Consider the following 19,615-nt stretch of genomic DNA (forward strand, 5'->3'; position numbering starts at 1 on the left):
CCTTTTTTATGACTGGGAAACAACTATCTTGGGGTCAGCTGCGGTAGTTAAGCAGATAGAATGTCAAGTTGTCACTGCGTGTGTGTGTGTGTATGTGTGTGTGTGTGTGTCTATTCCTGACCCGGAAGAAGAACAATCCAAGCACAGGCATATTGGGAGAACACAGTTGGAGGCCACCTCTGAGAGTGGCCCAGGATTTTTGGTTCTGGAACTGGGTCAGCCAGTTCATACAAGAAGGAGGTCTTGCTGCCAGCAGCTACTATCTAGCCAGGTAAACAACCGAGGGAAAAGCACAAGGACTTGTCATTACTGAGTGGCTGTTGCTTGAACTGAAGACTGAGCAAGGCTGAAAACCAGGGGCTTGATGGAGCCTGTAGGTCTCCAGGTGGGAGACAGTAAAGGTTTAGGACGGTGGTTATAATGACCAACAACAACTTGCAGTCAGTGGGTTAAGCCACTTATCTGTTTGTTCCTGGCTCTTTCTATAAATCTTAGTATGATTTACTCAGATTACATTTTGAATTCAGTTTTTAAACTGAGCTGGTGATTAGACTTTCATGAATATCTTTATTAAAGTAGCATGGATTTGACTAAGCGAAGTGGCTCACACCTGTAATCCCAGCACTCTGGGAGGCTGAGGCAGGATTGCTTGAGCCCAGGTGTTTGAGATCAGTCTGGGCAACATAGGCAGACCCCATCTCTACATTAAGTCTAAAACCTAGCCAGCCATGGTGGCACAGGCCTGTGGTCCCAGCTACTCAGGAGGATTGCTGGAGCCTGGGAGGCGGAGGCTGCCCCTGCACTGCAGCCTGGACAACAGAGTAAGACCCTGTCTGAAAAAAAAAAAGTATGAATTGAGGATTTTTTCAGAAAGCAGAATTGATTTACATTTAAATCAAGACCAAATGTGTTTCTATAACAGCACAAACATGCAAAATTCCTCACAGCCACTCCCTGGGTAAATATCGTCACTTTTCCTATTGCATTCCCCATGTCATCAGAGAGGCTGGGAATCTGTCTAGGGTCTTGCCGTGGTCAGTAAGAAGAACCTCCCAGGCCATCTGCCACCCCTGCTGGCTTATTCAGCCTTCAGATCCTGAAGAAGCACACCTGGGGGAGGAAATACTTTTTCCGGAATTTCAGCCATGCATTTTCAGATGTTTCCAATGTTAATGTCACACGGAGTGCTTCTCCAAAGCCCTGATTTCAACTGAACGTAATTTTGCCAGAGACATTGGCACGCAGGCGTTTGCCAGAACTGCCCCTTCCAACTGAGATTGCTGAGGAATCCTGAGCAGAGCCCCAGCTCCTGTGATTCCCACAGCCCTTGCATGTGAGAAGCCTGGCCAGGGCTTGTGGGTGGAGTGAAGTCCACCCATTTGGTTTGAAAAACCAACACTTGGTAATTATTTGTCTAAGATTTTATTAGAGAATCAGGGCAATGATGGAGGCAGGGTGGGAAGGAGCACTGCTGGAGGCTCCACCCAGTCTCCACCAATTCAGTTCCGCTCTGCAGACTCTACTCAGCAAAACAAATGACTCGAGAATAAGCCCTACCCCTTGAAAGGCAGGCTGGCCTCCGTTGCCATCCTAATCTACTTAGCAAAGCAGGAAATCTGTTGAATATCATGCCTTCCCCATGGCATTGCATTTTCAGTGATGTCTTAGCCTCCTTTACATGTCAGCACCTCAGTGTCAACCTGCCTGATCCAGCCCTGACCAGCCCTGGGTGCAGAACCTCATGCAAGTGCCCTGACTCAAGATAGTGTGAAAGGCTTGTGTACTATTGCCCTACAAATCAGGCCACATCAGTGGTCTCTGGTTTTGCTGTGATGTTGATAGAGACAGGAGGGGTCTAGCCATGTCTCGGGAACCCTGACTAGATAACCCTAGCATCTCCAAAGTCCTGTTTTCTAGGGATTAGTGGAGTGCCTACAAAAATCAAATTATCCTAAACAAGCAGGCACAAAGAGAAGCAGGTAACCCATGAGAGGTTTTCAGTTCCTGGAAACAAAGTGATTGCCTGTCTGAAAGGAATAATATCATTGGTTGGGGAGCACATTCCCCTCCCAGTTGAGCAAGCAATAAATACGGAAGTCTTTTTTGAGTAGCTACTTTGTGCTCGGTGCCATTCTAGTGCTGAAAAAGGGAATGGATGAGTGAATGTGGCAAACAGAAAAAGGACAAAATAGTTTCTACCATTCAGAGCCTAGTTCAGAAGCCAGCGTAACAGCGAAAAAGTGAGCCAGTGACTGGCTGCACTGCTGGGCTCAGAAGGGGGCAGTCAGTAGGAACTGGGCTCTTTGGGGAAGGCTGAGCCAGAGTCTGCTGGACTCTGCAGATTCCTGGCAGGATGAACTGACAGGAACACTCGCCCCCTAGGTCACTAATGTGGGATGGCAGAAGATGGCTGAACAGGCTCACGTGAGCTGTTAAACACCTGCAGCCCAATAGCAGCTGGAGTCTAGGAGTCACACCCCAGAATTCCACTGTTGTGTTTCAAAGAAGCTGCATACGAGGTATCAAAATTAGATTAAGTTAGGATTTTAAGAGTTTATTGTACATACAAAGAAAAGTTCATGAACTAAGAGACCTCAAACTGGAAAGTGGCACAAAGTCTCAAATTTATAGCAGTTACAGCTCAGTTTCAAGAGTGTAGAGGAGGAAGCATTTTGGCCTGTTTCAGGATTGGATGTCATTTATTCTTTCTTAAGGGATATGGCTATTTAAGCTGATTTGCCTGTAGTCGATTGGTTTAATTTCATCGAATCATGTTGATAAGATGAAAAGTTTACTGAGCATTTTGTTTATCTTGAGCGTTTATGTTTTGTGGGGCAGGGAATCAGTAAGAGTTAAGTCTTGGTTATGTGGCTATGAGTCGTTGGCCTTGGATACTAAACTGTGGCCTCCAGTTTTATTTATTTACATTTAACAAAGGCAAGACCCACATTCCCGTTGGTGTTTGCAGAGTGCCGTCACCATGTCTTAGTCCCTATGCAAACTCCTGCCTTTCCCAGAAATGAGTCCAGGGTGTCTGACCCCAGCTTCAGATCCCATGAAGGCTTCTTCCAACATCTGTGGTCTAACCCTCCAGTGACAAGCAGGTGGACCACCATATTCATAGCCCCATCTCTCCAGCCCAAGCAATCTCAGCCAATGGTAAGGTGAATTATCAGCTCCTGGAGCTTTTTCTAACAGGATTGTTTGCATGCACAGAATAATAGAAGTTTGCATAATTAAGTAGAGTCATACAGAGTATTCAGTTGTCTAAAAGAGATGGAATTTAAGTTACAAAATGGGTCAGACCTGGAAGATGACTTAGCATTTAAACGGTGTTCCAGCTAGCAAACTGTAGCCTGCGCTTAGAGAATTTCAGAGAAACCATGACAGGCCTCATTGTTTTAGCAACACACAAACCAGAGTGGCTGATAATAATGAGCATGTTTGCTCTCTTACTTCTGCATGAATTCATCCTGAGAGTAAAAGGTGAGAGAAAGGGAGTTCAAGAGAGCAGCCAGCCAAACACTGTGAGGTTTCAAGTTCCATTGAGCAGTAGCAACTTACCACATTTAGCTCTATTCATTCTGATGAGAAAGACATGGTTTTGATTTAATAAGCCTTTCACCTACACATAGAAATTGACACATTTTAAATCACACATCTATTCATAAAAGTTTAATATCCTATTTATATGCAAAGTACACCAAAGCAAAAAAATCTGTGTTTCAAGCTGAATTCAGACAATTCCTTTTGCAAAGGCTAAGCAGTATGAAAAAGTAGCAGTGGCTCACATCTATAATCCCAGCACTTTGGAGGCCGACACGGGAGGATTACTTGAGCCAAGGAGTTCGAGACAAGCCTAGATAACACAGAAAGATCCTATCGCTACAAAACAAATAAATTAGCAAGGCATGGTGCCACGTGACTGTAGTCCAAGCTACTGGGGAGGCTGAGGCAGGAGGATCTCTTGAGCCTGGGAGGTTAAAGCTGCAGTGAGCCACATTCATGTCACTGCACTCCAACCTTGGTAACAGAGCGAACCACTGTCTCCAAAAAAAAAAAAAGAAAGAAAAACTAGATGAAGGGGAAATGTCTCAGCTCTGGAAGCCAGCTGGGTAATCCTAAACCCGCTACTCCATGGCTTCTCTGGGCATCAGCTTTCTCATCCCTCCTCCCCACATCCTCTGAGTATTTCTCACCACCTCCTACCCAGCATCCTCTGATGGGAGCAGAGTCTGAAAATCATCTTTCGCGTCCAACCCTCTCATTTTACAGACAAGTCACTAAGGTCAACCCCACCCATTTACCCAGGGCAGCTCCATTTTTATTTGCTTTATATTTTGGGATTTGGTACATATATAAGAAAAAGAAAAGTCGTATAGCTGATGAACAATTTGAAAATCACTGGACAAGAGTTCTAGTTCATTCTGTTCATTTTTCTAGAAACAACAGAGACCGGTTCAAGTAATTTCGAGTGATGGGAGTAATTGTGAGAATGTGATATTTGGGTTAACACAGCACTTACATACTTTCCATTCTCTGGATTACTAAAAACACAGCAAAGTAAAAAATCACCTATTATTCCAACACACCTTTACAACCATCTAAACTAAAAAGTGGAAACAATTTTTTAAAAAATTTGCCAGGTCCAGTGGCTCACACCTGTAATCCCAGCACTTTGGGAGGCCAAGGTGGGCAGATACCTGATATCAGGAGTTCAAGATCAGCCTGGCCAACATGGTGAAATCTTGTCTTTATTAAAAATACAAAAATTAGCGAGGTGTGGTAGTGGGTGCCTGTAGTCCTAGCTACTTGGGAGGCTGAGGCAGGAGAATCACTTGAACCTGGGAGACGGAGGTTGCAGTGAGTCAGGTTGGTGCCACTGCACTCCAGCATGGACAACAGAGTGAGACTTTATCTCAAAAAATAAAAAGTAAAAAAATAAAAATAAAAATACTCTCTTCTTATCCCCTAGTCTCAGTCTCTAGGGGGAAGAATATCAGTTGGTTGGGTTCGTGGCCCTCCCAGCTTTTCTGCGTACTTATACAGAAACATATAGGTAATCTTTTTCAACCAAAGAGTTGTGTTGCATTGTGTGGCTTGGGCTGTACTTTGCTTTGTCCCTTAACACCATGCCAAGGCTGTCTTTCCAATAGTACATATAGATCTACCTCATCCTTTAAAATTTGTTCGACAAGACCCTTATTGATGAACCTTTAGGTGCTTTGCGTGTTCTGCCACCAATGTTGCATTGAGCATTTTGTCCCAGCTATCACTGCATGCTCTTCCAAGTGGGATTCCTAATTTGTAGCATTTTCTTTTTAACAGATACTGCCAAATTATGTCCCATCTCTATTTAGTTTGAATTAAAACAAGCTCAAACCATCTGATGCCAGGTTAGCAAGAAGTCTGTTATTTTTCTCCTGGGGCCTCTTCCTTGGCCGAGATCCCCAAGAGTTCTACTAATCCAATGAGAATAGTTCCCTTTCAGAGAAAACAACTGGGAAATTTGGTCAGGCTACCAGCAGGGCCCATTTGTGCTATCTTTTCCCCTATCACTATCGTGTTAGTACACTTTCTGTTTATTATGACAGAATACCTGAAACTGGACAATTTGTAAGAAAAGGATGTCTGTTTGTTTGTTTGTTTATTGTTTGTTTTCCTGAGATGGAGTCTCACTCTGTCACTCAAGCTGAAGTGCAAGGGCTTGATCTCAGCTCACTGCAACCTCCGCCTCACTGGTTCGAATGATTCTCCTGCCTCAGCCTCCCAAGTAGCTGGGATTACAGGAGCACGTCACCATACCCAGTTAATTTTTTTTGTATTTTGAGACGGGGTTTTGTCATGTGAACTCCTGACCTCAGGTGACCTGCCCACCTCGGGCTCTCAAAGTGCTGGGACTACAGGGATGAGCCACCGTGCCTGGCCAGGAATCTATTTTTTACAGTGATAGAGGCTGAGAAGTCTAGGGTTGATGGGCTGCATCTGGTGACAGGCTTCTTGTTGGTGAGGATTCTCTGAGGAGTCCCAAGTGGGACGGAGCATCACATGGCAAGGGATTGACATGTATTCACTCAGGACTCTTTTCCTCTTCATATGAAGCCACCAGTTCCACTACCATGATAACTCATTAATCCATGAATGGATAATTAATCCATACTTGAGGACAGAGGCCTCATGATACAGTAACCTCTTAAAAGGCCCCATTTCTCAATATTGCCACGTTCAGGATTAAGTTTCAACATGAGTTTTGGAAGGAACATTCAAACCACAGCAGCTACAATACATTCAGTGCTGAAAACAAGTCCCCACACAACGTAATATGTCCCTGTCCATTGCTTCATTGATCTTCCCACCTGGGAGATGAACCTGATGGGCCCCATTGTTTCTTCTGGCAGATAATTTTCACTCTTCAGTGATGCTTACAGCCAATGATGCATTCCTCCTGAGCTCTTGGGGGTCCTGTTTTTATCTTGCTCTCAGGTTAACACCCATCGTTCCCACAAAGTCCGTCCTCCATGCTAGTGTGGCTGGGTTGGACTTTTTTTTACCTGTGCCTCACCCACCCTCTCCCCAGCACCGCCAGACGCTTCTGTCATGAACTGATTAGCAATTCATTGTCAGCTTCTCTCAGGGAAACTCTCCCTTGGAGACAGTCGATGTGCTTTCCCACTTGAACCACTTCTCCTCAGCAGAGAAGTTCCAGGCCTGAGGCCAGTCACTGTTCTAGACGCAGGGTACCTTAGTCTCTTTTGTGCTGCTCTAATGGAAAACCATAGATTGGGTAATTTGTAATGAATAGAAATCTATTTCTCATAATTCTGGAGGCTGGGAAGTCCAAGATTGAGGAACCAGAATCTAGTGAAGGCCTTCTTCCTGCATCATCCCACAGCAGAAGGCAAAGGGCAAGAGAGTGAACTCAAGCCCTGTTATAATCAGCAGTAATTCATTCATGAGGGTGGAGTTCTGCAGACCTGTATGTCTTCCTTTAGGCTCCACCTCCCAACACTTATGTTGGGGATTATGTTTCCAACACATGCGTTTGGGAGGACGTATTCAAATCATAGTACAGGAGACGCAGACAAAACAAAGAACAAGCTTTCCTGCTCTCAGAATGCTTCCTTTCTCTGGGGAGCAGGAGTAGGTAACAAATATGTAAGCGAGATAATACAGTCATTCCTCAGTATCTGTGGGGGACTGGGCCCAGAACCCCTGTGTATACCAAAATCTGTACACTCTCAAGTCCTGACGCTGGCCCTGTGGATCCCACGTATATGGAAAGTCAGCCATCCTTTTCTGAGAGTTTCGCATCCCTTGAATACTGTGGATGGTTGCAGATGCAGAACCTGTGTATATGGAGAACTGACTGTATTTACTGATAAAAATTCGTGTACAAGTGGGCATAGTGCAAACCTGTTATTCAAGGTCAACTGTACTGGATAATCATAAGTGCTACAAAGACAAAAGGCCAGTTGAGGTGATGGGGAGTGGCTGCCTGGGCTCCCTTCAGTTGGGAGCCAGGGAAAGCCTGATTTGAGGCATCAGTGAAGCCCACCAGGTAAAGATGCAGGGCACAGCACACTAGGCACAGCCAAGACCAGCAACAAGGCCAGTGAGACTGGAGCAGAGTGACAGTGATGGGCAGGGGAGGGCGAGAGCAGTGGGAGATGCCCTCCAAGGTGGGGGCAGGGCCACAACATGAATGGGTCATGCCCAGGACCCCCAGGACAATGATCTCTAAGGACTCTTCCAGCTTCAACCTTCTCTAGACCTACCTCAAGTTTTAAGAGGCCTCTTATGCCAAATAAGACTCCTTAATTTGACCATCTAGATTTTTGTGACTTGCAATTGGGAGTTTTCTTATTTTCATTCCAATTTTTAATCATTATGACCAGAAATAAAAGTTTCTAACTTTCTGGCCGCACCTTTTCATACCATCTGTTTCATCTCAATACAATCTTATATACGCAGCCGAAATTCACTAAAAGACTATTGTCTAGTAAAGATGAACATAATTTACTGGTAAATATCTAAATTGACATTTAGCATACAAATGAAACCAAAGGTCAGGAAATGAAAACTGCTTCTTAGTTTTCACAGAAGCTGCACCTGCCCCAGATCAGTGATGAGTACCAAAGAGAAAGGCTGATTTCCCTATTGATGCTTCTGTTGTTTCCAACGACCCCTTCTGCTGCGATCCCCAGGCAGCAAATGAAGCCATTGTGAAGTCTTTTCTTGTCCTCTCAATGGGCAATTACACATTTTTTAAGACAATAAATTTTGTTCCTAGCGCAGCTGATTACATTCATTTGTGAAAATGACTAAAAGCAGTAAATCAATTTTTTTTTCTGTCTTGTGATGTTAAGATAATCACCAGAGACATAATAGAAAGTAGAATGGACCTGGAATCAGGAAACCTGGAGCTGAGTCCCATTCTCCTACCAGCAAGATGTGTGATTTTGAGTAAATGATGCCATCTCTCTAAATCTCTACTTTCTTATCTGAATAAAATGGAGAGTAATACTGCCCAGTGTACTCCAACTCAGAGAGCTGTTGGGGATGAGGGGACATTGGAAGGCTTCCAAGGCATTGATAAGCTTCCATTTCATTTCATATATATGTGTTTGTCATATTATCCATCATTAAGTTATCTGTACACATTTTATTTCTTTTTCCTTTTTTTTTTTTTTTTTTTTTGGAGACAAGGTCTTGTTCTGTCACCCAGGCTGGAGTGCAGTGGTGGGATCACTGCTCACTGCAGCCTCAGCCTCCAGAGTTCAAACAATCCTCCCACCTCAGCCTCCCAAGTAGCTGGGATTATAGGTGCATGCCACTACATCCAGCTAATTTTTAATTTTTTTGTAGAGAAAGGGTCTTACTATGTTGCCCAGGCTGGTTGAACTCAAATCAATCTTTCCACTTGGCCTACCAAGCATGGGGGTTACAGACATGATCCACCACACCAGGCCCACATTTTCTTTATGTGTGATATGTATGATATATTTCACGATAAGTTTCTAAAGCAGTCAATAAATAGCGGTTGACATACCTGACAAAAAGTAAATACAGTATGAGCTTTCTTCTGGATCTCCTAACAAACAGAATAAATCTAGATTTAAGACAAAATCATTTTCCCTTCACATCAAAACATGGTATTTTGAAAAATAGTTTAATGGAAAGAGTAATCAGTGAAATTTTGGAAAAGACAAAGGTGTATCATGTTTAGTACAGGTCCCTTCCACCCTGGCCCTCCATTTTCCCCTCACTTGAGGTTTCCTAGATCTATCTCCAGAAATATTCTGGAAAGACAGAGAGTATCTTAAAAGCAGCAAGAGAGAAGCATATAGAAGCATTTCTGTGTGCACCACTGTTTTACATAAACAAAAGTATGTTATATGTGCTGTTCTACATTTGCATTTTTTCATTTATCTTAGCGATCTTTCAGTATCAGCCTAAGAATTTAGCCCGATCAGATTTGTTTTTTCTGAAGCTCATTGGAGCAGTGTGGAAAATGGGAAGAGATATACAGTGGGTGTGGGGCAGCCGGCTGTTTTCCACTGGTTTTCAAAACATCAGACTAATGGCATGCTGCAGTGACCATCTACCACAGGTGGTCATCCAGTGGGGAGTGTCCACATGACATGAGAATCACTGCCACCCAGGGGCAGTTTCCATATCCCAGGTACTGAGCAGGTACAATCCTCAAGGCCAGGTGCTTGTATTATTCAAAGGAGGAGACCAGAGTTCCGAGAGGCTAAGTACCTCATCTGTGCTCATCCCACCACTAGGCTTACTACCCCTTCTATTCAGGCCCACAGATCAAGCCCTTCAGATGCTGTGGGGGCTGACTCATTACAGTGGTGGAAGTTGGATTTGGCAATTCCCTCATCATCATCTGCCAGAATTCCACAGAAATTCAAGGAATTTCTGTTGATAATGTTGAGAGACAAGCTGCTGACAGCAAATATTCTTACATCTTTTAAGGGTTTCTTTTAAGCTTTATGTTAACTACAGTCATATGTCATGTAATGACAGGGATACATTCTAAGAAATGTATCATTAGGCAATTTTGTTGTGCAAACATTATGGCGTGGACCTGCACGAAACTAGATGCTATAGCCCACCACGCACCTCGGCTCTCTGAGGGAGCCTGTCGCTCTTGACTACACACCTATACAACGTGTTAGAGTACAGAATGCTGTAGGCAACGGTAACACAATGGTAAATATTTGTGTATCTAAGCATAGAAAAGGTACAGTAAAACAGTAGTATGAAAGATTTAAAATGGCTCACCTGTATAGAACACTTACCAGGAACGGAGCTTACAGGACTGGGGTTGCTCTGGGAGAGTCAGTGAGTGAGTGAGTGGTGAGTGAATGTGAAGGCCCAGGACGTGACTGTACCCCATGGTATTCTCTATCAACGCTGTACACTTACGCAACTTTATTTTAAAATATTTTCTTTATAAATTAACCTTGGCTTAGTGTGACTTGTTCACTTTATGAAATTTAAATTTCTTTTCACTTTTTGACTCATAATAACACTTAAAACACAAACACATTGTATGGATCTACAAAAATGCTTTATATCCTTATGGCGTCAGCTTTCTTCTATTTCTAAAGTTTGGTGCTTTTTGTTTGTTTTTACTTTTTAAGCTTTTTTTGTTAAAAATGAAGACACAAACTCACACATTAGCGTAGGCCTACACAGGGTCAGGCTCGTCTGTATCACTGTATCCCACCTCCACATCCTGTCCCACTGGAGGGTCTCCAGGGGCAGTAACATGGACAGAGCTGTCATCTCCTATGTTAACAGTGCCTTCTTCTGGCATACCTCCTGAAGACCTGCCTGAGGCTGTTTTACGGTTAACTTTTTTCTTCTAAGTAGGAGTACACTCTAAAATAACAATACAAAATATGGTAAAGTCAAGATGTCAGCTGGAACCTTTTTAAAAAGACTTTTTAAAGTATAATATAGTAAGTGCATAAAGCAGTAATAGTCATTTGTTATCAAGTATGATGTGCCATACGTAATTATACGTGCTATGCTTTCTACACTCTGCAGTGTGGTAGGTTTGTTTATACCAGCATCACCACAAACACAAAGTCATGCATTGCACCAAGACGTTCTCTCATGACTGCACAAGTGAGGTTTTCAGCTCCACTGTAATCTTACGAAATCACCCTTGTGTATGATCTATGGTTGACTGCATTGTCACGATGTGGGACATCACTGCATTTTCCTTGAACTGCGTGTTCTCCTGAAGCTACTTGGTGACTATCTATGATTGCTTTCTGCTCATGTGAAGAAAGGGTGAGCCCAGGGCCTGCTGCCTACTGTCCGCTCTGATGACCCTCTCTCCCCTGCAGATCCGAGTGATGGTGGACTTGTGCAACAGCACCAAGGGCATCTGCCTCACAGGTAGGCCGGCTGCTCAGCAGAGCCGCTCACGCAACGAGCACGTGTGCCGCCGGAGGCCCGTGGCAGAATGAACACCTAGGAACACGTGACGTTATAAAAATACATGTTGGTTTACTTTCACCAGATGTTTTTAATGAGCCGAAAACCCATTGTAATATGATTATGAAAAACAGTATTTTCAGTATTGCCATAGAAATAGAGCCATGGAAAATAACAAGGACTTGGGTAATTAGAAACATGTGGTACCTTGAACCAGAGCCAGAGATGTTTTTCTTATTCCCACTAGTTTTTAAGAGAGCGGGGGGAGGAAGGGAAAAGACCTTGCTAATTAATAGAGTTCTGTTATCAGAAGTACAGGTGTTGTTGCAGAGTGCTAGAACCACCCGCTCTGACTTTAAAACATTACCATGAGACCTTGAAGCTACCTGAAGCTTTTGCTGGACCTCTCAGTTGATGGTCCCAGTCCCTGGGGAGGCCAGGCTAGGGTTGACAAACCCTGCACAGTTTGTATCAGGTTGTAGGAAGCCTAGCCCTTTTCAGCAATATTTCCCTCACCTCCTTCTCATTACCTGCCTTGCATTCGGAGTGCAATGTGAGTTTGCTGTGGTCATGTGAGTGTGTGAACAGAGGTGAGATGGTAAGAAAGAAGCTCCCCTCAGGAACCCCAAATCCAAGTCTGACTCACATTCAGTTAGTTTGGCCTCCGAGAGAAAAACTATAATCCTGTGGCTTCTTGGGAAATGCTGATTGAATAACTCAAGTCATATTTCAGCCCTCGCTGGAAATTAAAGATCTTCAGAACAGCTTGGTCCTTTATTCTGAAACTCTTGTAGCTTAAGCATCTTTCTTCCATCTCTGGAAGTCCCTTTTCAGAGTTACATGTGACAGTAATGAGTGCTAGAGAAATGGAAGGATGGAATTACAGGCACAAAAGCCTGTTGAGAGGCAGAGGAAAAGCATCTTCCTTTTTCATTTTATTTTTATAGTGACAGACCTGATAGCCAGGCTGTACAGTGAATGCACGGGACGGAGCTATTGAGATCACTTAGGAGAGATCGGCAGGGAGGTGGGGGAAGACACCCGCGTTAGAAGTGGGTTGAGTAGGTTTTACTTTAGCACTTCCAAATGCTTTTCAAAAGACAGCACCTTCTCCTTTCACGCCAGACTGAAATTGGGCCCTCTTTCACACAGAAAGTTCTTCAATTAAAAGTAGATGTGAAAAATACAAGTTGCAAAGCGAGAGGATGCTTTGGGATGAACCACAAGGCCTGGACTGGGGACAGGGTAGTTGGCAGGAGGGTGAGTGACAGGACCCAGGAATGAACTGGGTAGCTCCAGTGGGTGGACAGAGAGCATTGGTTCTGAGCCCTAAGAGGATGCCTGGCAGGAAGATGTGCCAGAGCAGAACCTGGGCTTGGGGACCAGGAACGAGATTTAGCTTTCCACTGGATTCATCTTTGAAAAAGCAGGCACTCATAACCTGAGGCTAGTCCAGCTGTGACCAGGCAACCCTGCTCCCATTCCTCTTCCTCATCCAGCTATCACTGCTCTGGCAGTCAGGACAGATGCTATGCCATTCTGTGCAACCTTTAACATCTCAGTTGGATTGTGAGCCTAATCCCCTAGCTTAAGTAATTAGTTATTTTTGCTAGTACGGAGTCTGTCAAACACCACATGTTTTTCTGAATACATCTTACTCAGGAGCCCACATTTCCTTGGGAACCCAGCAGCATATCTTCTGGGAGAGCAGGTGTCTTGAAGAAGCCATGTTCTTGAGTGATTCTTCACTCACTGCATCCTCTTCATGTGGATTTGTTGGGAATCATCACGTTACTGAACTGCTTACGGGGGCAGAAGCACTACACATTTTCCTTGCTGCCAAGTGAGCCTAACCCAGTTATGATACTTGTCACTACTCCCTCATTCTATACCTAGGCAAATATCAATCATGGGTTAATGACGCTGAGCACAGCCTCGTAGCATTTTTTTCTGCTGTTCCAGAAAGCCAGCACAAATTGACTGGAACTGACACTTCTCTCTGCAGACTGACTTGTTTTTAGTGTTCATGGCCATCACATACCTCAAGTTTACATAACTAGGGGCACGTGGCCAATTGTAGATTTCAAGGAAAAAAAATATCTAAGTGGCTCAGCTCTTACCAAGCATCCACCCAGTTTTAATCAATTCTGGTTAGAAGTGTGGGATGGGTACAGTTACCGTGAGCTACATAATTTGCAGGGCCCAGTGAAAAATGAAAATGCAGGGTTTCTTGTGCAAAAGAAGCAGAAAAAAAGGCTTCTTTCTTTCTTCCACAGTCTTGACCTCTTTTGGTGTGAGTTTTTATCTGCTACCTAATGTCATACTCCCCAAAGCATGGAATACTTATTGGGAAAGTACAGACCCTCACAGGAACCAGGGGTCCTGCCCTGTGACTCAGGCATGCAAGGCACCACTCAGCCCCACCTTTCCTGCACTTGTGCCTGGGTCCCTACCAGGGTGGAAGGTGGCAGAAGTTACTGACAGGGCAAGGAGTACAGAGGACACATCACGGGGCAAGGGAACAGATGACAGGCAACCTGTCCTAGGAAGGTGGTGGGAGTGGGACTCCACCAAGCCCTCTGTGCCTACTTTATTGACCCATTGGACTTCATTTACAAAACACAAATTCAAAGCCAAGATCACTGGGAATTTCTAAATGGCGACCGCAGAGCATTAAGCCCACACCTGAAGCCCCCTTGTGAGGTGAAACCCTATGCACCCGCATGGGTGGCAGGCCCAGGGCACCAGCCCTGCATGCGCTGCTAGCATGAACGTGGATGTCTGCACATATTCCTTGAGGATGTGGCATTCAAGAAAGAGAAGGGTCAAGAGTTGAAAAAGTTTTCTAAACACTCAGTTGGCACATATCATGACATTTGACATTATTTGACCCATCTGGGGGCTCTTCCGGATGTTGGGGCCCCTGGAGAGCTGGGCTGGCATTCTGAGAGGACAAGAGGGCATCCCGCCATCACCACAGCTCCCTATGCCTCAGCATGTTTTATGTCTGCCTGGGGCTGTTTTCCTTTCTCTTCTGAAATTCTCTCCTCCTCTAGCTTTGGGGCATTAGACCTCCTGGATTTCCTCCTCCACGTGTCTTCTGATGATCTCTCTTTCCTGGTGCCTCTTCTCTCACTTGCCTCTCCAGGTGGGGCGTGGCCCTCCCCCTCTTCCATTACCAATTCTAGCCCAGACTTTTTACTTTTGCCTTAAGACTAGTAGCTCTGAACCTTTTTAGGGTCAAGAACCCCTCTAAGGGTCTGCTGATGGTGACTGATTCTTTTCCCAGAAAATTTTCATACCACATCAGAGGGCCCATGACCATCTGCATCCCAGCCACCTATGATGCTTGGTAAAAATGCAGATTCTTGGGCTTTACTCTAAATCCAAACTGAATTAGGAACTCCAGATAGGGCCTGGGTATCTTCATTTTAATAGGCATTGCAGACAATTCTCTGGATTCATATGAGAGGAACACAATCCTTAGGGCGTTAGTGGAGTTCTTGCAGAAAACCCTAATCTAAGCACTTGACCATAGTAAGACCCTTGGCCACGCTAACGTGTCCTGAATATACAAGCTTCAGCCGGGAGCTCTCACCAACAGTCCCGATGCACGGACATGGTTATCAGACTGTCCTGGGAAATCTTGAAACCTACTGTGTACAGGCAAGTCGACCGTCTTACAGTCAAAGCATCCTTCTACCAATCTGTATATCCGAATATGGCTCCCTCTGTCGTCGGGAACGATGATTAATTGATTCCCTCTGACTCATCACCCCCTTCCCAGTACGTGTGCGCCATCTGGTGGTAAAGTCATGGAGACGCAGGTTGTACTGACCATTTTTGCCCAGAGTAGGACTGTTATGTATTGAAAGCATACCCTCAAACACCTATTTCTCCCAGGAATATGTCAACATAGACTCTATCCATCTGTATCGCAGGCCCCCTGCTATCTGAAACGCTTACTCCTTTGCCTCCTACCCAATCAGACATAGATTCCTGCTCATTCTGCTGAAATACCTCCTGAATTTCTAGCTTTCTCTACAACATCACAGTCAGCACATTTATTCACAATCTTGTCACTGATTTTCACTACAAGGATTCCCTGGGTTTTTTTTTTCTGCAATAGCCATCCTCCATGTCTTTGTTCCTGTCTCTTTGTCACTGTTTCTCTCGTCTTGTTGCACCTAGTTCTATCCATCTTCCAGCTAGAAAGAGGCTGGCAAACCCACATTGCTTTCACAGCATCATCCCCCTGCCTAAGAACCTTCCATGGCTCCCTCCTGCCTCACAGATACCATCTACACCTCTTGGCTTGGCAGTCAAGTGCTTCTGCCACCCACCATACCCAGGTCCTTCTTCAGCCTCGTCTCTCCACACTCCAGCTGGGCCAGTCCTCTCACTTCCTCCCACCCTGAATCTTTTAAGTCCCCACCTCTGTACCTTTACTCTTCGTGGCCCATGCATAGAGGCCAGATCTCATTAAGCCCAATTTCTTCAATGTCATGGCTCCAGGATCCTTCTCAAACCACTGAGTGCCCACACTTCCCCAGTACCCCTTGTCAGGGATATGGGAATGGACACTTCACTGTAGCTCTCTCATACTACATTATGATTTCAAAGAGTCCACCATCCCCACATAGACTGTGACCATGACAGATACAGGGACGAAGATTTCTTGGTGGAGTTTGATGCACATAGTAAGTGCTTAGTTAATGCTTGTTTTGTGATTGGTCACAAGCTTAGATTTATGGAAAGACCTTGCCATGCCAATATTGGTAAATCATTATATGTGGTCTAAAGAAACAAAAAAGGGCCAGGTGCGGTGGCTCATGCCTGTAATCCCAGCAGTTTGGGAGGCCGAGGCAGGCAGATCATGAGGTCAAGAGATCGAGACCATCCTGGCCAACATGGTGAAACCCTGTCTCTACTAAAAATGCAAACATTAGCTGGGCATGGTGGCATGCACCTGTAGTCCCAGGTACTCAGGAGGCTGAGGCAGGAGGATTGCTTGAACCTGGGAGGCGGAGGTTGCAGTGAGCCGAGACCATGCCACTGCACTCCAGCCTGGTGACAGAGCGAGGCTCTATCTTAAAAAAAAGAGGAGATAGAGAGAAAGAAGAAAGAAAGAAAGAAAGAATAGGAAATCAACTGCTCAAGTTACAACCTCATTAGCTTGTCTGAGTACTCAGAATAGTTGACAATAAGACACTCCTATTTGTGGGAGCAAAATCAATTTGGATTCATCTGAATCCCTTAGATTCTTGGGTATATACACACTAAGAAAGGTGTTTGTTACCTGATCTATGCTCTCAATTTTTCTCAAGCTATATCATGTAACAAAAGAGAAATCTAGCCAGTCAGCTTCCACTTCCAACTCCCTCCAGTGGCTCAGATGAGACAAGGCAGCCACATGAGAGCACTTGGAGCGACTCTTGGGACAGCCAAATCTCAGTCCCACAATGACAGCACCATCATTCGCTAACCCCCTGTGCTAGGGCTGCACTCGTGCCCACCAGCATTGTTACTGGCCCTCCGTTTATGAGGCTGACAGCTTGAGAGATGACTAATTTGTGAATCTACAGTGAGGCCAGCTCAGAAATTAATCTTGGTTCATTGAAACTTAAGCAAAGGTGGTTTGATTGGCAAATGGGTCTTTGTTGAATTATTTTAAAGGACCTTTTGGCCAAATATAATGAATTCTAAATAGAAGGTGTGGAATCTGTTCCTTAGGGTCAGTAGATGATTAGGAGACTCAAAGGTGGGAGGGTGCTTTTTGTTTTCTGAGTTCAATGCTGGTTTCTCTTTCTTCCACCCGTGGTTTCTCATCTAAATTTTTTTTCTGTTATAGGACCTCCTGGACCAGCAGGTAAGAGCCTATGGACTTTTCTAGTTCACGGGGTGGCTGTGGGTGGCCAAAGCCCTGGGATCTCTCTGCCGGGACAGATGTGGGGAGGGTGAGAGCCTGAGGCGGTCCTGGCTGTGTGTCTCCTTCTTGGCGCCCCTCACCTGAGGCTCTGCCGTCACCATCCCCTTCTTGGCACTGCTTCAGCCAGAGAAGGAAGGGAAGAAGTGGGAGAGGATGTGGAAAAGGCATTGATGCCTGCTCAGTTTCACTGGTAGAGGAAATCACAGTAACTTCAATGAAGATTTTTTTTTAATGTCCCTGTTTCCGTGTTTTGATGCAGGACCTCCAGGAGCTGGCGGGTTGCCAGGACACAATGGATCGGATGGACAGCCTGGTCCTCAGGGCCCAAAAGGAGAAAAAGGAGCAAATGGGAAAAGAGGAAAAATGGGTATTTTGGGCAACTGTTCTAATTAATTTTCCTGTTGTTTACCTCCATGATTGCATTTTTGGATGACTAAAGCTGTGTGCAGCAGAGGTAAGGTGTTTCACCTCTGCACAAAAGGCCGGTTTAACTCTTACCTAGAAGCCATTGTGTTCTGGGACGCCAAGTGTATACTTCTTGGTCCCACCTTGGCAACTGTTTATTTCAGACTGGAGAAGCCAGCTCCTGGGAACTGACTCCCACCCTTCTGCTGCAGATGGGAGGTGGAGGGAGCAGTGGGAGGGACGCTCCGTGGTCCGTGTGACAGCTGGTGCTGGTGCATTCTCTTTCAAGGCTCAGCTCTTGCCTTGCCTTCTATTGCCTCCTCCTGCCCAGCAAATCTGTGTTTGGTTGAAAAATCAATGGACTGATGTTGGCCCCTGGTAAGGCTTTTCTTGGCTAGAGGAATAGCTCAAACTGCTTTAGTGGAAAGGCAGCATCCCGGCCCCTCTGAGGCCAGCACTCAGGTCATGGGGTCCCCTCTTCAGGGTCTACAGGATAACTACAAAGACATGGCTGGCATCTCAGGGGAGATTCCTTTGCCCTATTATGTGCAGGGCCGTGCCACCACTGGAGCAAAGGCCCAGAAGCACCAACATGTCAGATGTGCCCGGGGAAAAGCGAGAAGCAGGGGCTGGTGCAGGGCCAGGCAGGAGGCTGGAGCACAGAAGGGGAAGATTCTGAAGGGCTCTGAGCAGCAGTCCCAGGGAGCCAGGGCCCAGGCAGATTCACCTGAAGAAAGCTGGCACATGCCATGGTGGGGGCTCAAAGACAGAGGGTAAGAAACTACTCAGGAGACTCCCACAAAGGCCTGGCTCTCAGCCATCTATCAAGGCCACTGCTGACGGCAGAGAGAGGTTGTTTTCAGCCAGAGACTCCACTGCACTGTCTCATTTTCAACCTTTTGGCTCTGCTACCCGAACTCACTTGGACTGGCCCTAGACTAGAAGAAATGGTAGAAAATTCTTCCAGACAGCATTACTCCTTTGGTGACCTCCACTCTTATTCTCATTAACAATTGAAGTAAGGGCCAGTGGAGAGGGAAAAATTGTTGAGCCCCTCTGCCACTTGGCAGTGCCTACCTGCTTGTGTTCCAGAGGGTAGCTTCAGAGAAAATGGGCACACACCGTCCAAGCCAGCTCAGTCCTCAGAAGGCCAGCAATTACCATTGGAATTACAGAGCAGCAGTGGATTGTTCATATAGGATAATGATTATAATTATACACGACCATTGCTGTAGAATAACATGACGATCGGCTTATCCTGGGAAGACTCCAAAAATGTGATTCAGTCCTGAGGCCTCAGCAATGGGCATGATGAGGGCAGGCTCAGGGGCAGGAGGGCATGTAGGAAAGGAGTGGTTTTCAAAAAGACTTGAGACAGATCCTGGCCTTGAGGATGCGCTTAGCATGCAGCCCGCAACCCAGGGAGTGCAGAAAAGAAAAACTGCGTTTGTTTATGAAGCACGTATTTATGTGGCAGGTACCATTCTAGATGCCGGAGACTCAGATATAAGCGCCCCCCGCCCCGCCACCTCCATGAGGCTTACATTCTAGCTGGGAGAGGTGAATAGTAAATAAGATAAATAAACAGAATATATGGCCTGTTCCATGGTGAGAAATGCTCAGGAGAAAACATACCATAGAAAGGGGTAGGAAGTTTATGTGGAGTTGGGGGTGGTACATTTAGATTGAGAGGCCACGTAAGACCTTCCTGAGAAGGGAACTTCGAGCAAATACCTGGAGGAGCTGAGAGAGGGTCTCAGGGTTTCTGGGACAGAGGGCTCTGGCAGAGCGTGTAAGTCACCAGGATACCTACAGAGAGGC

General features: G+C 45.4%; 1 protein-coding gene across 1 annotated transcript in view; it reads left to right on the plus strand.

Moving 5' to 3' along the window:
- GLDN (gliomedin) overlaps positions 1-19,615 on the plus strand; it is a 61,247-nt gene that overhangs the window by 18,222 nt on the left and 23,410 nt on the right. The window contains exons 2-4 of the mRNA XM_012442295.3: positions 11,370-11,421; positions 17,312-17,329; positions 17,649-17,756. Coding sequence (XP_012297718.1) covers positions 11,370-11,421; positions 17,312-17,329; positions 17,649-17,756 — 178 coding nt within the window. The remainder of the gene's footprint in view (positions 1-11,369; positions 11,422-17,311; positions 17,330-17,648; positions 17,757-19,615) is intronic.

This window comes from Aotus nancymaae, unplaced genomic scaffold (genome assembly GCF_030222135.1).
Source record: "Aotus nancymaae isolate 86718 unplaced genomic scaffold, 86718_ANA_hifiasm-v0.15.2.pri h1tg000062l, whole genome shotgun sequence".
NCBI lineage: Eukaryota > Metazoa > Chordata > Mammalia > Primates > Aotidae > Aotus > Aotus nancymaae.